Consider the following 19,455-nt stretch of genomic DNA (forward strand, 5'->3'; position numbering starts at 1 on the left):
AGGTGTTAATAAACCACAATTTTCATTCTTTTCCATCATGGCCCAAGTTATCTGGCAATGATGGGGGTTGTCCAGATTCAACATTTCTCTTCAATCAGCCAACCACCCCATGAGGAGGTTCAGCTTAGCCTGTTGCAGAACCCTTGTATGATACACGATGTGTCACTTCCACAGTTCCAGATATAGGAAGTCTTTGACTCAAATGTTCTCAATGCTCATACATTCATTTTCCTAGAGGCATCTATCCTCCCTTCCTTCTCTGCAAATGGAATCCAGCCTTTCTCAGCGTAGCCCTTCTGTTATCCTATGCAACATCCCTGGAGGATCATCAGCTGGGGAAACTTTTGAGAAGCTTGGGAGATGTTATTCCAAAGGCAGTGATGTCCCATGCAGTGTGGCGGCTGACAGCTCTGCCGTTTCCAAACTAAATTTTGGCAGGCAAGAGCTGGGGGAGGGAAGGAGGCCTCCTGACACGTCAGCTAACCTTGGGAAAATACAAGTAAGCAAAACCCACTTCCCAAGCTCTGGGACATGGGCAGCTGACTCTTCCAGTGGGTTGCCAGAACAGTCGTATCCGTAGGGCCTCTGATGCCGTGCCTTCCTTAGATGACTCATTAAAAAATAATCCCTTTTGCAATACCCTGCAATACAAAAGAGCCTTTCAACATCTCCCTCTTTTCTCCACAATGCACATCTGGCATTGTGCTCAGGGAAGGGCACTCAACCAGCACATCATCTCCCCTCCTTTCCCAAATAGCAAAACTGACTGAAGCTTGGCTTGAACTGTAGTTTCAGCAAAGACTAGAGGGACTAGAACTAGGGCAAAAAAAAAAAATCACCAGCATCTTCCTTCTCTTTTGAGCACAAAGGTTTGTCCTCCCAGCCCCAGCCAAGTCCCCTACAAAATTAGGGACCTATTGTACTATTCCATCAACTCTCATGTCCAGTCCAGGGGCCTTCAAAGTTGGCAGCTTTTAAGACTCACAGAATTCCTCTACGCCAGTGATGACAAACCTTTTTTGGTTCACATGGCTAAAGGGAGTGTACGTGCACATGCCCACACCAATTTCTTTCCCCCCTGCATGAGCGCATACTACCACCTGCACATGCGCACAACCATCACCCCCACCCCCGTGCGTGCAATGCCACAGGCCTCACTGAAGCCTGGGACAGTGGAAAAAACGGCTCAAAGGACAAACTGGAAGTTCGGAAAAATTGACTTTCGGTTTGCCCGTTGGGCCACTTTTCGCACTCCGGGGCTTCAGGAAGTTTCCCTGAAATCTCCAGAGTGTAAAAAACAGCACAACAGGCAAAATGGAAATCTGTTTTTCCGAACTACTGGTTTGCCTATTGGGCCGTTTTTTGCACTCTAGGGCTTCAGGAAGCTTCCCTGAAACCTCCAGTGTGAGAAAAACAGCACAACAGGTAAACTGGAAGTCCATTTTTCTAAACTACCGGTTTGGCTGTTGGGCCTTTTTTTGCACTCCAGGCCTTCAGGAAGCTTCCCTGAAGCCTGTGGGGTGTGAAAAACAGCAGGTAGACAGGAAGTCCACTTTTTCAAACACCTGGTTTTCCGATTGGGCCATTTTATGCACTCCGGGGCTTCAGGAAGCTTCCCTGAAACCTCCAGTGTGAGAAAAACAGCACAACAGGTAAACCGGAAGTCCATTTTTCTAAACTTCCAGTTTGGCTGTTGGGCCTTTTTTTGCACTCCAGGCCTTCAGAAGGTTCCCTGAAGCCTGTAGGGTGTGAAAAACAACAGGTAGACAGGAAGTCCACTTTTTCAAACACCTGGTTTTCCGATTGGGCCATTTTATGCACTCCGGGGCTTCAGGAAGCTTCCCTGAAACCTCCAGTGTGAGAAAAACAGCACAACAGGTAAACCGGAAGTCCATTTTTCTAAACTTCCGGTTTGGCTGTTGGGCCTTTTTTTGCACTCCAGGCCTTCAGGAAGCTTCCCTGAAGCCTGTGAGGTGTGAAAAACAACAGGTAGACCGGAAGTCCACTTTTTCAAACACCTGGTTTGCCGATTGGGCCATTTTTTGCACTCCGGGGCTTCCGGGATGTTTCCCTGAAGCCTCCAGAGGGCGAAACGGCCTTCCCCAAGGTAGAAAATCAGCTTGCCAGCTGGGGCTGATATAGGACAGCGCCTCGTGTGCCCTCTGATATGGTTCCGTAGGTTCGCCATCATTGCTCTGCTATGCTTGCTGAGGAATTTTGGGAGTTAAAAGTCCAGAAGTATTAAAGTTGCCATGTTTAGAGACCCCTCGTTAAGTCCAAAGACAGGCCTAGTTAGAAGAAGGGAGGAAGAGAATTAATCAAGATACATCTTAAGAGTTCATTGGCTTTTTTTTTACTAATTTTTTTGTTGGTAGTAACTTCTCCTTTGGCTGGGGAAAAAACTCCCCCCTCTCCCGTTTTTAAATGAAGAAAGCAGCCCAAGACCACCTCTTCTTGAGAGGCATTTGAAATGACCTCTGTTGTTGGCAGGTAGAGAAAAGATTTGCACTTTTCTTCCCCTCAAGCAGTAAAGTTAATTCTCCCCAAAAAACCACTGTTAAAAAGAAACTGGGGCTTGTTTTTCCTGCCTTTCTGATTCTCTCTTATACGTGTCCTAACTTCACACCTGTAGAAGGAAATTACAAGATTATTTTCTATCTTGATTATCCCCTCTTTACGTAGATTGTTTTTTTAAAATCTTTTTTAAAATAGGCTTTTAGAAGTATTGACATGGGGAAACCTATGACACCCCCACTCTTTGCCAAAGTCCAAAGTACATATATTTTTTAATTTATATAAGTCACACCTCCAAAATAGCATGTGTTGAAGGTGTTACAAATTTACTGCGATGTGCCAGGCATTAGCCAACAGGTACTGTGACGGTCCACATCAAAAACATGCCATTTATACCAGATCTCTTGAAATAACAGTATTGTTATGTTCACCATTGGTGGGCTAGTAGGATTATATGCATATACAATCCTGGATCATTCATTGGGAAAACTGTGAGAAAGCATTTGCCAATTATGGAAGTGCAAAAGGGGAATGTGATAAAAAATGATTTTTCCCATTCCTTCAATTGTGCCACCTCTTACACACTGAGAGCTGAAAACTATACCTCTTCCTGGTTCCTAATATTATTTCACACCCCTATAGGAGTCTAGGCATTCTCTATGGCCTTTTTAAGGAGAACCTTAAAGGGTATGAGACACATGGCTTTTTTTAGAAGAAATGTTTTGATCAATAGAGAAAAAAATTGCATGGAATTTAAGGGTGTGTGGATATGAGAGGTAGGTATATGAATTAACCTGCATATGTTCCCTGTTTGTCATTAAATGTTACTGTTCTGGATCTGGTTATTTTTCCAGTATGTTAAAATATACCTATATATTTAAATAAAAGGAAAATTTCAATGTGTACAGTAGCTTATATCTCATCACAGCAGCCAGATGACTTGGTTATATCTAATTACAGTGAAATGAATCCATGAACTTTGTGTGGCTAGTCCTCATGACAGTTTGGATAAATATTTAATTATTAAGATCTACGGTATGTTGTCATTGTTCCAGAAATCGAAGGAGAAGGAAAGTGAAACTGGGAGAGATGTTTAATTTCTGAGTTCTTCCCTGTTCTGTCTTGCAAAATCCCACCACCACCACACATATCCTGGTAGTTTTTCACTCTCAATTCTACTCAGTTTCTTTTGAGCAGTAAAAAACAAATTATTTAAGAGAGTTGAGACAGGAGGTGAGCCATTTGCAGTGCAAAATTGGCAGATGAAGGAAAGGTTTAAATGCCTTTGGGTTTTGCCCTGGAAAGCCACAAGAAATGTTTCAGAGTCACCTTGAAGACCAAGAGTTATGTGACAAAGAATACAGGTGAAACTCAAAAAATTGGAATATCATGCAAAAGTTCATTTATTTGGACACCATGAAGAATTATGGTGTAGTAGGCAGCTTTAATCCAGCCAAATGTGTCCCCCCCCCCCTCTAAATTGCAATTAAAAATGATGGATTAATGCAAGATCCCAATCACAAAATGTGCAGTGCTGGCCCAATGAGTTCAATGTTGTTTACACCACTTTCCCCAACATAGTGCCCTTATGATTTCCTGTGTGTAGTGTGGATGATAGGTTTTTGACGCAATGTTTGGTCCAGTTTTAGGAGACTGATTTTAGCTTATTGCTGAAATGAAGCTGCTCTTAGGATCTTGCCTTTTGGTAGCACATATAGGCTGCAGATAGTCCTCAACTTACGACCACATCTGGAGCTAGAATTCCTAAACACTGTGGTTGTTAAGTGAGTTGCTCCTGAATTTACAACTTTTTTTTGGCCACAGTTGTTAGGGGAATCGTGTGGTCATTAAGTGAATCGGTCTTCCTCCATTGATTTCACTTGTCAGAAGCTGGCTAGGAAGATTGCAGATGGGAAAATCACAGGATTCCAGGATGCTTCAGCTGTCCCAAATACATGCCAGTTGCTAGACACCTAGAATTCGATCATGTGACCATGCTGCATCATTCATAAATGTGAGGACTGGTTGTAAATCACTTTTTTCAGAGCTATTGTAACTTGGTTACAATAGAAATGGTAAGTTGAAGACTTCCTGTTCAGGTCTGTTTCTATCCAATGCAATCTGAAATTGCATTAATAGATTCAATCAAGATCAAGTAAGGTACTAATACCACTCTATAAAGCCTTAGTGGGACCACCCCTAGCATATTATTATTATTATTATTATTATTATTATTATTATTATTATTATTTATTAGATTTGTATGCCGCCCCTCTCCGTAGACTCGGGGCGGCTCACAACAGTGATAAAAACAATACATGGTAACAAATCTAATAATTAAAATCTAGAATAACAGTTTTACATTAAAAAGTCTAAAAAGAAAAAAAAACAATAGATAAAATATGTACACACAGTCATATCATGCACAAAATTACATAGGCAAGGGGGGGATGTCTCAGTTCCCCCAAACCTGACGACAGAGGTGGGTTTTAAGGAGTTTACAAAAGGCAAGGAGGGTGGGGGCAGTCCTAATCTCTGGGGGGAGTTGATTCCATAGGGTCGGAGCCGCCACAGAGAAGGCTCTTCCCCTGGGTCCCACCAGACGACATTATTTAGTTGACGAGACCCGGAGAAGACCAAGTCTGTGGGACCTAACCATACTATAAAAAAATGTTGAAATTCTATAAAAAGTGCAGAGAATAGTAACAAAGATGATTAGGGGATTGGAATCCAAAACATGAAGAAAGGTTGCAGGAACTGGGCCTGGCTAGTCCAGTGAAGACAAAGACCAGGGAAGGCATGATAGCAATGCTCCAATATTTGAGGTGCTTCCACAAAGAAGAGGGGGTCAAGCTATTGTCCAAAACACCTGAAGGCCAAAGAATAATGGATGGACATTGATCAAAGAGAGATTCAACCTGGAAACAAGGAGACATTTTCTAACAGTGAGAGCAATCAACTAGTGGAAAGCTTTCAAATAGAGGCTAGTTTGCCATTTGTCAGAAATGATATAGGGCAGTGATGGTGAACCTTTTTTTGCTCAGGGGCAAAAAGGGAGTGTGTGCGCGCGGTTGTGTGTGTGTGTGCCCAAACCCATAATGCAATGCCCTCCCACCCACACATGCACGCACAACCCCCCCCCCCCCATGCTGCCTTCCTGTGCAGGCCTTACCGAAGCCTTCAGATTCTTTGGTGGCAAAAAGTGGGCCCAGTGGGCCTACTGGAAGTTTGTTTCTGAGCTTCCGGTAGGCCCGTTGGGCCTGTTTTTCACCATCCACAGGCTACGGAATGTTTCCTGAAGCCTGGGAAGGGCAAAAATAGTCTCCGCTGCCCTCTAGAACAGTGTTTCCCAACCTTGGCAACTTGAAGATATCTAGACTTCAACTCCCAGAATTCCCCAGACAGCAAACGCTGGCTGGGGAATTCTGGGAGTTGAAGTCCAAATATCTTCAAGTTGCCAAGGTTGGGAAACACTGCTCTAGAAGGCCAAAAATCAGCTGGCCAGCACACACATGCACATTGAGCTGACATAGGACAACGCCTCGTGTGCCCTCAGATATGGCTCCAGGTGCCATCTTTGTCACGTGTGCCATAGGTTCACCATCACAGGTATAGAGAGTCTCCTGCTTTGGTGAAGTGAGGTAAGATGGACAAGATTACCTACAACAGGGGTGGGCAAAGTTGGCTCTTCTATGACTTTTGGACTTCAACTCCCAGAATTCCTGAGCCAATCATGCTAGCTCAGGAGTTCTGGGAGTTGAAGTCCACATGTCATAGAAGAGCCAACTTTGCCCACTCCTGACCTACAAGGTCCCTTCCCACTGTTCATTTGTTTATCCTGTTAAACATTTTAAAGGAACACTTAAAATACTTAAATGGAGTTTGACAGATCTCCAAATTACTCAATATTTCCTCTACCGGTTCTCTAGAACCTGTCAGAACCTGTTGGGTTTCACCCCTGATATGACCCCAGGACTCTGCAACAGTCATAAATATGAGTTGCTGCCATCTGAATTTAGATTTTTGAATTTTTGAATTCTGAATTTTGATCATGTGACTAAGGGGATACTGCAACAGTCGTAAGTGTAACAAAGGGTCATAAGTCACTTTTTTCAGTGTGGTTGTAACTTTGAACAGTCAGTAAATAAACTGTGGTAAATCAAGAATTTTCTGCAAGTTTCCTGGGCTTGCTTTATTTTTAAATAAAGAAGAGCAAGTGTTTTCTTGCTAGAAAATAAATTTTATTTAAAACTACAAGCAATTGCTTCTCTAAGAATATGAGGCAAGTCAGCTTCAAGAGGGTGACTGATTCCTGCTGAGCTGGGATGTAAGGCTGGTAGGAGAAAAAGAAAAATAATACAAAATACAAGAAGACATCAAGAGGGTAATGTGGAGAACTGGAAACTAGAGTTTATAAATGATAGAGACATCGTGGTATGTGTCTTTCAAAAAAGTCAAAATGGCAACTGGGACTGCATGATCACGAGCAGGATTTTAAGTCTCCATCTTGTTCACCATAGTGGGTGGAGCCAACATCCAAGTATGGGATGACACCTCCTGTCCTGACCGAGGACTGAGTCAAAGAGGGGGAAACAGAGGCAGAGGCGAAGATCAACAATTTGACAGACGGTGTCATCCCAGCCGCAAGAGCCATTGTGGGGCTTCCAAGATTCGCCCACGTTTCTACAACACTCCGTGGCTTGCATTGGCTGCCGATCAGTTTCTGGTCACAATTCAAAGTGTTGGTTATGACCTTTAAAGCCCTACATGGCATTGGACCAGAGTATCTCCGGAACCGCCTGCTACCGCACAAATCCCAGTGACCGATAAGGTCCCACAGAGTTGGCCTTCTCTGGGTCCTGTCGACTAAACAATGTTGTTTGGCGGGCCCCAGGGGAAGAGCCTTCTCTGTGGCGGCCCCGGCCCTCTGGAATCAACTCCCCTCGGAGATTAGAACTTTCGTAAACTACTCAAGACTCACTTATACCTCCAGGCATGGGGGAGTTGAGACACCTTTCCCGCAGGCTCTTTTATATTTTGTTTTATGTTTGGTATGAATGTGTTGTTTGGTTTTTTAAATATAATAGGGTTTTATATGTTGTTTAATATTAGATTTGTTCTACTATAATATTGTTTTTATCATTGTTGTGGGCCGCCCCGAGTCTTTGGAGAGGGGCGGCATACAAATCTAATAAATTATTATTATTATTATTATTATTATTATTATTATTATTATTATCCCGTACATGGATGTTGGCTCCACCCTAGCAGAAGAGGTGTACCAGGCGAGGACCAATGCCCCATTTGTTTATTTTTATCCTGCCTTTATTATTTTTTATAAATAAACAACAACCTTGTGAAGTGGGTTCCCCCATGCACCTAGAATTGTCAAGGCTGCAAAATAGAAGGCCCAAGGTTGAAGACATTGCGTTTGCTCAGATGTTCATTTTCCCCTCTGTCTTTCTTTTATATTCACTACCCTTGTTTCTATCATCATCTTGGCAGCTCATTGGATTCCCATAGATTAAAAAAATTGACTGTAGATACGATCAAATTACATTATACAATCAGAGGTTTGGTGGCTTACAGATCGGTATGAAGAAGTCAAAATTAATAACAAAATGCTAGTGTAGGCACGAAGAGGCACAAAGCTGGTAAGAGAAGAGGTAAGCATTCATGTGTGCAGAAGAGAGGGCATGAAGATAAGAGAGCATCAAGTATACTTCATGTCAACCCTGAGCTACAAATATTGTTCTTTAGTAGAATGTGGTATGGAAAAGATTTATCTTACCAAAGAATTAGAGGTCAAGTTTCCTGGAGTTCACAGGCATCTAAGATAAAGGATGGAAAGAAATGGTTACTGTTGCACAAAAGCCCTTCCTTCCTTCCTTCCTTCCTTCCTTCCCCCTTCCCTCCTTCCTTCCTTCCTTCCCTCCCTCCCTCCTTCTTTCTTTTCTTCCCTCCCTCCTTTCTTCCTCCATGTTAATTGTGATTCTAACCTTTGGAATCCAAAAGGGCATATTGAGTAATGTGGTTAGATTGTCACAAGAGATCAAAACTATCCATAGTATGCCAAGCTTTTACGTACTGTACATCTACTTACACACCATGAGTAACTCCTCTTTAACAAATGATAACCAGTCCTGGGATTTAATCTTGGGGGCCGAAGGATCGAATTTAAGGTGGTGCTAAACCATCTGTGTAGAACTAAATGAAAAGATTATAACGTGTGATGCAGAAAAGTCTCCAGGTCTCAGTCTGATGTTTTCACTGGCTAGACCAAACTCACTCTCCTTAAGTCGAAGTTTTATTTTAAATTAGCAATAGCAACAGAGCACTTAGACTCATATACCACTTCATAGTGCTTTTACAGCCCTCTCTAAGCGTCAGCCTATTGCCCCCAACAATATGGGACCTCATTTTATCCACCTCGGAAGGATGGAAGGCTGAGTCAACCATGAGCCGGTGGTGAGATTTGAACTGCTGAACTGTAGCTAGCAGACAGCTGAAGTAGCCTGCAGTGCTGCATTCTAACCACTGTGGCACCTGGGCTCTTTATTGATAAATTGATGCCATGCCAGGGGACCTGGGAGGCAAAGGAATTATTGATTGATTGATTGATTTTGTCCAATACACAATGAGGGTTTTAGTGGGTATACCCATAGTAAAATACATGATGACGGTTATAGAGGAGATACTCATAGTAAAATATATCTAAGAAAGAGTAGAAGAGAAGATATAGTAATAGAACATATCAATAAAAGAATAGAAGAAGAGATATAGGAATAGAAGAAAGGTATACGAGATATAGGAGGAGAGCAATAGGACAGGGGACAGAAGGCACTCTAGTGCACTTGTACTCGCCCCTTACTGACCTCTTAGGAATCTGGATAGGTCAACCATGGATAATCTAAGGGTAAAGTATTGGGGGTTTGGGGATGACACTATGGAGTCCGGTAATGAGTTCCACACTTCGACATCTCGGTTACTGAAGTCATTATCTTACGGTGTTCCCGTCTGCCAGGATGCAATGCTCGTGCTCACAGTAGATAAGTTGCCAGTCCATAGAGAGTCGTTACCTTGAGTTCTGGGTATAAGGAGGAGCTCATTCATATCAAGGCAAGAAGCTTTGTTCCAGAAATCGGCAAGGCAGTGCTCTTCCGGATGGAGGATCCGGGCTGGAAAGAGAAGGAAAAAGCAGTTCAAGATCAAGAAAGAATCTGGGTTTCAACCTATGAGTTGGAGAACTTGTTTTCTCAGCAAGAATGAGGATTGCAATGAATATCTCAGGTTGGAGATAGAATGGAATGGAATGGAATAGAATAGAATTCTTCATTGTCCAAGTGTGATTGGACATACAAGGAATTTGTCTTTGGTGCACATGCTCTCAGTGTACATAAAAGAAAAGATACATTTTTTAAGAATCATGAAGTAAAGCACTTAATGATTGTCATATGGTATAAATAAGCAACCACCTAACCCCCAAAACTTTACCTTTAGACTATCCACTGTTGACCTCTCCCGATTCCTAAGAGGTCAGTAAGGGGTGTGCATAAATGCACTAGAGTGCCTTCCGTCCCCTGTCCTATTGCTTCTCTTTTACTAGTATCATGTATATAAATATCACTATATCTTTGTATACCACCAATACATACTTGACAAAAAAAACCAATTAAAAAAATAAATATAAATCATAAGGATACAAGCAACCACATTTGGAATAGTGTGTTCAGTTCTGGAGACCTCACCTACAAAAAGATATTGACAAAATTGAATGGGTCCAAAGGCGGGCTACAAGAATGGTGGAAGGTCTTAAGCATAAAACGTATCAGGAAAGACTTAATGAACTCAATCTGTTTAGTCTGGAGGACAGAAGGAAAAGGGGGGACATGATCGAAACATTTAAATATGTCAAAGGGTTAAATAAGGTTCAGGAGGGAAGTGTTTTTAATAGGAAAGTGAACACAAGAACAAGAGGACACAATCTGAAGTTAGTTGGGGGAAAGATCAAAAGCAACGTGAGAAAATATTATTTTACTGAAAGAGTAGTAGATCCTTGGAACAAACTTCCAGCAGACGTGGTTGGTAAATCCACAGTAACTGAATTTAAACATGCCTGGGATAAACATATATCCATCCTTTTTTTAAAAAAAATATATTTTTTTTATTGATTTTTAACAATTTAAAATCACACAACATAAAACAGTGCGTAGTGAATTGTGAGTTGTGCCCACCACCCCGACATACACACGTTCCCCACCACCAAATTGGGGGTATTTCTTGTATAATCCACTTAACCCAAGAGCAATATATCTGTTTACATATTATAGAGTGATTCCAGTTTATTTCTTGTAGCTTGGTCTCGGATTCTGCTCGTCATATATCGTCTTACCTTGTCCCACCGTCCCATCAGCTGTCCCAACTCAGTTTCATTATCCAAATTTATCCTTTTTTCCATAATTTCAAATTGAATATGGTCCACCATGTACCCAGGGCCGCCATCAGGAATTTTGGGGCCCCATACAGCCTAAGTGTCTGGGGCCCCCCTCCCTTCTTCCTTCCTTCCTTCCTTCCTTCCTTCTTTCCTTCCTTCCTTCCTTCCCTTTTTCTTTCTTTTTTCTCTTTTGGTTTTTTCCCCCTTCCTTCCTTCCTCTTTCTTTCTTTCTTCTTTTTCTTTCTTTCCTTTTTTCTCTTCTTTTTCTTTTCCCTCCCTCCTTCCTTCCTTCCTTCCTTCCCTTTTAAATTTTCAAACTGTCTTCTTCATATTCCTGGCTGAGGAATTCTGAAAGCTGCAGTCAACTGTCTTCAGCCATTGTCCAGCCCTGTGCTACGGACCCCTCCCTCCACCCCCTGAAGAGGCTGGGGGCTTCTTTCCAAAGCCAGTGGCAGTGATGCCAGAACCCCCTTCCCTGGGGATGGGAGCGGGGGGGGGGCTCCACTGGTCTCCCTCGACAAGACCTTCCGCAACACATCAGCCCTGCTGGGCAGGCCTCTTAGCCCCACCAAAGAAATGGGGGTTAAGGAAGACCCCCACCCCCCACCTTGCCCCAAACACTGGCACTCTGCATAACCCATGCGGGGGCTTTGGCTTCCCCTCTGCAGAACAGAAGCTGGGGACCTCTCCCTCCACATACACCGGATCCCTATGGCCCATCCGAGGGCTGGCAAAATAGGTGTGCCCCCCCACCTGCTTTTCTATCTCTCTCTCTCTCTTTCTCTCCCTCTCTTTTTGTCTCTCTTTCTCTCTCTACTTTTCTTTCTTTTTCTCTTTTTCTCTCCATTTCTCTCTCTTTTTCTCTTTTTCTCTCCCTTTCTCTCTCTTTCTCTTTATATCTCTTTCTCTCTTTTTTCTCTCTCCCAACCTCTCTCTTTCTCTTTCTATCTCTTTCTCTCCCTCCCTCTCTCTTTCACTTTCTCTACCTCTTTCTCTCCCTCTCTCCCCTTCTCTCTTTCTTTCTCTTTCTCTCCCTCCCCCTCTCTCTTTCTCTTCCTCTTTTTATCTCTCTCTCTTTTTTCTCTTTTATCTCTCTTTCTCTCTCTCTTTCTCTCCCCCTCTCTTTGTCTCTTTCTATCTCTTTCTCTCCCTCCCTCTATCTTTCTCTTTTTATCTCTCTCTTTCTCTTTCTCTCTCTCTCTTTCTCCCCCTTCTTTCTGAAGTGGGGAGGGCCGGGTTGGCACCAAGGGAGCTTGAGACGGGGTGCAAAAGCAAACTACTCTGCCGGCCCCGGGCCCACATCGGAAGGAAGGAAGGAAGGAATGGTAAAAGGGGCGATCAAGAGAGGAATGGGTGAATGAATGGACGAAGGGTGGGAAGGAAGGAAGGAGGGAGGGAAGGAACAGGAACAGAGGAAGGGTGCAAAGGAAGCAAGGAAAGATGTGAAAGGGGAGAGTAAGAGAAGAAGGAGTGAAAGAAGGGAATGAGGGAGGAAACAAGGGAGGAAGGAGAAGGAAAGCAAGAAATGGAGGGAGGGAAGGAAGGAAAGAAAGAAAGAAAGAAAGAAAGAAAGAAAGGGGGAAGGGACAGGAACAGAGGAAGGAAGCAAGGAAACTTATGAAAGGGGAGAGTAAGAGAGGAAGGACTGAAGGAAGGGAGGGAGGGAAGAAGGTAGGAAGGAGAAAGAAAAGAAGAAATAGAGGAAGGGAAGGTAAAAGAGAGAAAGAAAAAGCAAGAAAGAAAGCAAGAAAGAGAGAAAGAAAGAATGAAAGAGAAATAAAAATAGAGAGGGGGGATGAAAGAAATGGAAGGAGGGAAGGAAGGAGAGAAAGCAAGAGAAAGAAAGAAAGCAAGAGAAAGAAAAAAGAATGAAAGAGCAAGAGAGCAAGAGAGAAAGAGAGAAAGAAAGAAAGAAAGAAAGAAAGAAAGGCAACTTCAAAGAAAGGCTCACTGAGCATCTCTCTCTCTCTCTCTCTTTCTATCCCTCTTTCTTTCTCTCTCTTCCTTTCTATCTCTCCTCTTCCTCTCTCTCTCCCTCTCTTTCTACCCTCCTTTCTCTTCCTTCCTTCTCTCCCTCCCCTCCCTCCCTCCTTCCTTCCTCTCCATTTCTCTTTCCCTCCCTCTCTTTCCCTTTTCTTTCTTTTGGTCCACTTCTCTCTCTCTCCGCTTCTCCACTTGCCTCCCCCTCGCGCCTCGCCCTTCCCACCCGGCCACCCGCACGCGCTTACCAGCAGCAGGAATTCGAGTACTGTAAGCCCAAAAGAAGCGATTGGCTCCGGGCGGCGTTCATGGCCCCCCTGAACCCCCGGCCCAGCACTTCCGGAAGCCGAAAGGCGCGGCTCTCTTGCCCTTGCAATCCTCGGGGGGACACAAGGCCGGCGGAGAAGCCGGCCGGGCTCAGCCCTCTCCCGGCTTCCCCAATTCCGCTTCTCCAACAGCGCGGCTTGGCTTCCAGAGGGCTGAGCCAACCCCGCGGTCTTTCCTCCTTCCGCAGCTGCCATCGGGGCTCCCTGCCTGTCTGCCGGCCTCCCTGCCTTCTTTCCTCGTTGGGGATGGGAAGAAGGTGCGGGCTGCAGAGGCAGAGTTTGTCTCAATCGGAGTTGGGGAGTTTTTGGCGGGCACCGGGCCCGCCCCCCCCCCCCCCATTTTCCAATTTGGCCGGGGCCCGGGACGCCGCTCCCCGTAATACCCGTCTATCGGCGGCCCTGCATGTACCTATACCAATTTTGCATTGATGTACCTATTTCAGGTGCTGTCGGGGGGGGGGGTTACTGGTATGTAAGGTTAAAGAGTGGGACAAAAAATTAAATTATTGGATTGAAGAAGATAAGAGACCAAGAATAAGAAAAAAGTGGTTAATTGCGAATGAAAAAGAGGGGGGATGGGGAGTTCCATGTTTGGAGCTGTATAGGGAAGCTTTTCAAATGGAAAGGTTAATGGAGTTGCAATTAAGTGAAAATAAATGGGCGAAATTGGAAAAACAGATAAACGGGATGAACAATAGAGAATTAATTTTTAGGAAGTGGAATAGGAGTGATATAGGTAAATTAATAGGCCCAATGAAAGGGACTATGGAAATTTGGAAAAAATGGCAAGGGAAAATAGGATTATATAAATCTAAACTGTCATCGCTTTATGTAATAAATAGAGAAAACGAAATTAACTTAAATAGGGTTATAGGAGAGTTGAAGGGAAGAGGGATAACTAAGATAGAACAGTTATACGAGAAGGATGGCAGGCCAAGTAGAAATCGTATAGAATGGTGGTTAGGTAAGGGAAGGTGGCTACAAATAAATGCAATATGTAAATATCTAAATGAAAGGGAGAATAAAGAAGTATTATGGCGGGAGGAGACAGGGTTAGAGAAAATAATAAGAGAAAAAAGTGAGGGGATAAAGGCGCAAGCAACTAATATATACAAACTGCTAGTGCAGTCAGACGGGGACACGATTGATGGATTGACAAAATGGTGGCAAAATGAGATATTAGTAGAGGTACAAGAAATGGAAAATATAGTAGAAGATATAAGGAAAATTAAAAATACAAGAATTAGGGAAATGAGAAGGAAAATATTACATAAGTGGTATTTCACTCCCGTTCAATTCGCACATTTTCAGCAGAATGTCAGGGGGAATTGTTGGCATGGTTGTCAAGACAAAGGAGTGTTTATGCATATGTTTTGGGAATGCCCAATAGTGCAGGAATTTTGGCAAAAAGTGAAAGAGGATATCAATAGAATGTTAAATATACAATGGACAATCACTAAGGAAATGGCAGTACTAGTAAAAAGTAATGTGATGGGAGAATTTAGAGAAATAAAAAAAGCAGCAATAGAAAGCGCTCAGGCAGTAATAGTTTTGGGTTGGAAGGATGCGACAAAATGAACAGGAAATAGTATAAGGGCAGACTAGATGGATCATGAGGTCTTTTTCTGCCACCATTCTTCTATGTTTCTATGTAACATGTTACAGTCATAAGTGGGAGGAGATAGGTGATAGGAATGATAAGAAAACTAATAGTAATAGCAATGCAGTCTTTGTGAATAGTTTGACAGTGGTGAGTGAATTATTTGTTTAGCAGAGTGATGGCATTCGGGGGAAAATTATTCTTGTGTCTGGTTGCCTTGTGTGCTGTGCTCTATAGCCGAGTCTACGGAGAGGGGCGGCATACAAATCTAATAAATAAATAAATAAATAATAATAAAATAAATAAATAGCGTCGTTTTGATGGTAGGAGTTATTTATTTATTTAGGGAATTTATATTGCCACTACATTTGCACATGGTGATTCAAGGCAGCTGATAATATAAAACCCTATATAAAACAATAAAACTAATAAAAGAAATATGAGATTCTGTATATGTGTCATGAAGCTGGCAAGGGCCGCACTGCCTTAACTATAAACGGGGGGAACTGGATTTAGAGATCAGAGCAAAGGGATCTTACTTACAGTAGAAAAGGATCCTTTGGTAATCCTGATCTGTCTCCTGGACAATGATGGTGTTGGGGCAGTTGGCAGAGAAGAGTTCTGTCCTCATGTGAGGCCGTCCTGTTGCAGGAATAATAATAATAATTTATTAGATTTGTATGCCCCCCCTCTCCAAAGACTCGGAGGAAATGCAGAGTGTCAAGGTTCCAGGTAACATCCAAATTTAAATCAGAGTCCAAGTCAAGGTATTCCTCAAAGCAGCAATTTATATCCGGAGCCATCCTGCCACCGAATCTGGGCTTCCTACTACCCATGTAAATTCACATGTCTTGTCCCCCACCCACAAACTTGTCATATTGCCCATTCAGGTTGTGCCAGCATGGCAACTCCTTCTGTTTCCACCCAGGTGGTGGACATAAGATGGCCTTGAACCTCTCGAAAGAATGCTTTGTGGCTGCTCCCTCATGAAATCACCCCTCCCAAGTTCCCATAAACATCAGGCCTTCTACAGATAGTGTGGCAAACCGTTGATTTATCACCAACGTCTGCACCGGCTGGACACAAAATGGGATACAAACCAGAATGGGTTGGCATACCTATTCAGGAGAAAAATAACTGGCCAACGAAGCGCTTGATCTCTTTGCCTTCAGAAGGTGAGCAAGAGAATTGCTTCTATCAATCAGGGATTCAGACCAGATTGGCAGAACCATTAATGCAATTTTTGGTGTCACTGATCTGGTTCTGTCTGTGCTCGCCGCCATGTTTTTTTTCTGAATTCCCGGCCCATTTTCCTGTATTTTGATGCCTTCTGGTCAGATCGTGCAGAACGCAGCCGCGAGAGCCATCGTGGGGCTTCCAAAATTCGCCCATGTTTCCTCAACACTCCGTGGCTTGCATTGGCTGCCGATCAGTTTCCGGTCACAATTCAAAGTGTTGGTGATGACCTTTAAAGCCCTACATGGCATTGGACCAGATTACCTCCGGAACCGCCTGCTACCGCACGAATCCCAGCGACCGATAAGGTCCCACAGAGTTGGCCTTCTCCGGGTCCCGTCAACTAAACAATGTCATTTGGCGGGCCCCAGGGGAAAAGCCTTCTCTGTGGCGGCCCCGGCCCTCTGGAACCAACTCCCCCTCGAAGATTAGAATTGCCCCCACCCTCCCTGTCTTTCGTAAACTTCTCAAGACTCATTTATACCGCCAGGCATGGGGGAGTTGAGATATTCCTTCCCCCAGGCCATTACAAGTTATGCATGGTATGTTTATGTGTATGTTTGGTTTTATAAAAAGGGTTTTTAGTTGTTTTATTATTGGATTTTCACATGCTGTTTTTATCATTGTTGTTAGCCGCCCCGAGTCTACGGAGAGGGGTGGCATACAAATCCAATAAATAAATAAATAAATAAATTTTGTGCTTTGAAAAAAAGCCTTCCTCCCTCCCCCCCCCCCCGGGTTAAGTACTGACCTTTATTTCTTCACCGGAAGCACAGCTGATCAGCTCCTCAGCTGTGCTTGGGGCTGAACCCACTATCTGAGCATGCGCAGAAGTGAAATCGCTCGTGGGAAATGTTGCTGATACAAACCGATGGCGAAAGTAACTGGAACCCACCCCTCTTCTCAATGTATAATAACACATCCCCGCAGGTAGAAAACTAAACTGTCAGGGTGTGCTCTTATTTGAATCTATGGGTTCAATACATATAAACAGTATCAACAACCAAAGGTGAGTCTATAAATGCAGAGATGGATGCAGTGTGCATTCATATCCAGAAGCATAAATACACTTCCTTATTTAATGAAACAGATAGACTGCAATTCAGGTAGTCCTCAACTTATAACAGTTCATTTAGTGACCTATTGAAGTTACAACGGCACTGAAAAAAAGTGACATAATCATTTTTCACACTTATGCAGCATCCCCATGGTCACATGATCAAAATTCAGATCCTTGGTAAATGACTCATATTTATGATGGGGTTATGTGACCTCCTTTTGCGACCGCCTGGCAAGCAAAGGGGAAGTCGGGAAGGCTTAATGACCTTGCTGCTAACTTAATATCTACAGTGATTCACTTAACAACGATGGCACAAAAGGTCGTAAAATGGGCCAATACTCACTGGACACTTAACAGCAGTCATTTTGGGGTCAATTGTGGTTATAAGTTGAAGGCTACCTGTATATAAATTTGACACAAGTAAAATCATTTCCTTGACAGGTGGAAAGATGGCCAAGAGAAATAACAGAACAAGAAATTAAGAAGACTCCTGAATTTTTTAAATTAGGTATTACAAATGATAAATATAAAAAAGAAATATATTATTTAATAACTCATACCGTGTTTCCCCGATAGTAAGACCCCCCCGATTGTAAGACATATGGGGGGTTTCAGGGGGGTCGGCTAATATAAGCCATACCCCGAAAGTAAGACATATGTCTTACTTTCGGGGAAACACGGTACTAAAAGCGAGGGAGGCGTTGGAGCAGTTCGCGGCGCCCTGGCGGCGGTTCCCTCTGACCCGTTTCCCCGACACGCGTCTGGAGGGGAGGAGCCGCTCTGCGCAGTTGGGCAGCCCTGCCTGCCGGAAAGGAGGCGGGCGAAGGAGGACGCAGCTCCGGCCGCCCGCTCGGCTCGCTTCTACAACTTCGGACCAGCGCCGTCCTTCGCCTCGCATTTCCGGGTTGGCGAGCCTGGATTGTTTTTCCTGCGAGCGCTGGTCCCCGCTAAGCCTTCTGCGCCTGACTCGGCGAGGCGAGAGGGAAGAAGGAGAAGCGCAAGTGGATGCGGAGCGCCCGGGAGGCATTTATCCTTCCTTCGCTCCGCATGCACTTGCGCTTCTCCTTCCTCCCTCTCGCCTCGCCGAGTCAGGCGCAGAAGGCTTAGCGGGGACCAGCGCTCGCAGGAAAAACAATCCAGGCTCGCCAACCCAGAAATGCGAGGCGAAGGACGGCGCTGGTCCGAAGTTGTAGAAACGAGCCGAGCGGGCGGCCGGAGCTGCGCCCTCCTTCGCCCGCCTCCTTTCCGGCAGGCAGGGCTGCCCAACTGCGCAGAGCGGCTCCTCCCCTCCAGACGCGTGTCGGGGAAGCGGGTCGGTTGCGGGGACGAGCGAGCGGACCACCGCCGTCAAAGCGGAGGGAACCGCCGCCAGGGCTGCTGCCGCGCTGCCGAGCAGATCAGCTGCTGGGCGGCCGAAGAAACCTTCCCTGGGTCTTCCCGACTTCACCCTGTCAATTTGGTGAGTGGAGGCGGGAAACGGCGGGGGGGGGGTATGTAAGACATACCCCGAAAGTAAGACCTAGTGGGGCTTTTGGGGGTAAAAAGAAAGTAAGACACTGTCTTACTATCGGGGAAACACGGTATTTTAGCAGCTGCAAGGATTGTTTTTGCACAAAAATGGAAAGATATGGAAATCCCCAAGGACGATGAGGTTTTTAGTAAGATTATGGAACGCGTACCTCTGTCGTCAGGCATGGGGGAATTGACACTTTCTCTCCCCCTAGGGCTTATAAAATTTATGCATGTTATGTTAGTATGTATGATTGGTTTCTAAATCGGGGTTTTAAATGAACTTAAATATTAGATTTGTTTGCATTGTATTATTATTGCTGTGAGCCGCCCCGAGTCTGCCGAGAGGGGCGGCATACAAATCTGATTAATAAATAAATAAATTAGATATGATGACGAGGCGGTTGAATAATCAAGTGGAAACAGAATTTTATAAAGCTTGGCAAAATGTTTATTGTTGGTGGAATAAAAGGAATGTTTAAAGATGTTGAAGTATAGAGTTTATTAGTTAAATTTATTAGATATAGAATAGGTTATATAAAGATATTTTTATAGAAATGTTTACTTTTCTGAATTGATCTAAATTATAATCAACTTTTCCTCTCTGTACTAAGATGACTTCAATACTGAGTGGAGCAAATGTAGCTCCTTTTTATGTTATGTGTTATGTTTTGTCTATTTTATGTTTGTCTGTCTTGTTATGTCTTTTTATTTTGAAAACAATAAAAATATTTTTTTTAAAAAGGTCGTAAAATGGGCCAAAACTCACTGGACACTTAGCAGCCGTCATTTTGGG

General features: G+C 43.8%; 1 protein-coding gene across 3 annotated transcripts in view; it reads right to left on the reverse strand.

The window, feature by feature from the left end:
- Positions 1 to 19,455, reverse strand: part of APOM (apolipoprotein M) — a 36,624-nt gene that overhangs the window by 1,954 nt on the left and 15,215 nt on the right. The window contains exons 4-7 of one of the 3 annotated variants that reach the window (XM_070737662.1): positions 15,398 to 15,496; positions 9,594 to 9,692; positions 8,306 to 8,345; positions 3,894 to 4,635 (exon numbers count right to left, since the gene is read on the reverse strand). In XM_070737662.1, the coding sequence (XP_070593763.1) occupies positions 8,320 to 8,345; positions 9,594 to 9,692; positions 15,398 to 15,496 (224 nt within the window). In that variant the 3' untranslated portion in view covers positions 3,894 to 4,635; positions 8,306 to 8,319. Of the gene's footprint in view, positions 1 to 3,893; positions 4,636 to 6,733; positions 6,848 to 8,305; positions 8,346 to 9,593; positions 9,693 to 15,397; positions 15,497 to 19,455 lie in introns of those variants that run through there. The other 2 variants (XM_070737660.1, XM_070737661.1) reach the window with 2 other exon arrangements.

The sequence above is a fragment of the Erythrolamprus reginae genome, chromosome 2, assembly GCF_031021105.1.
Source record: "Erythrolamprus reginae isolate rEryReg1 chromosome 2, rEryReg1.hap1, whole genome shotgun sequence".
Taxonomy (NCBI): Eukaryota; Metazoa; Chordata; class Lepidosauria; order Squamata; family Dipsadidae; genus Erythrolamprus; species Erythrolamprus reginae.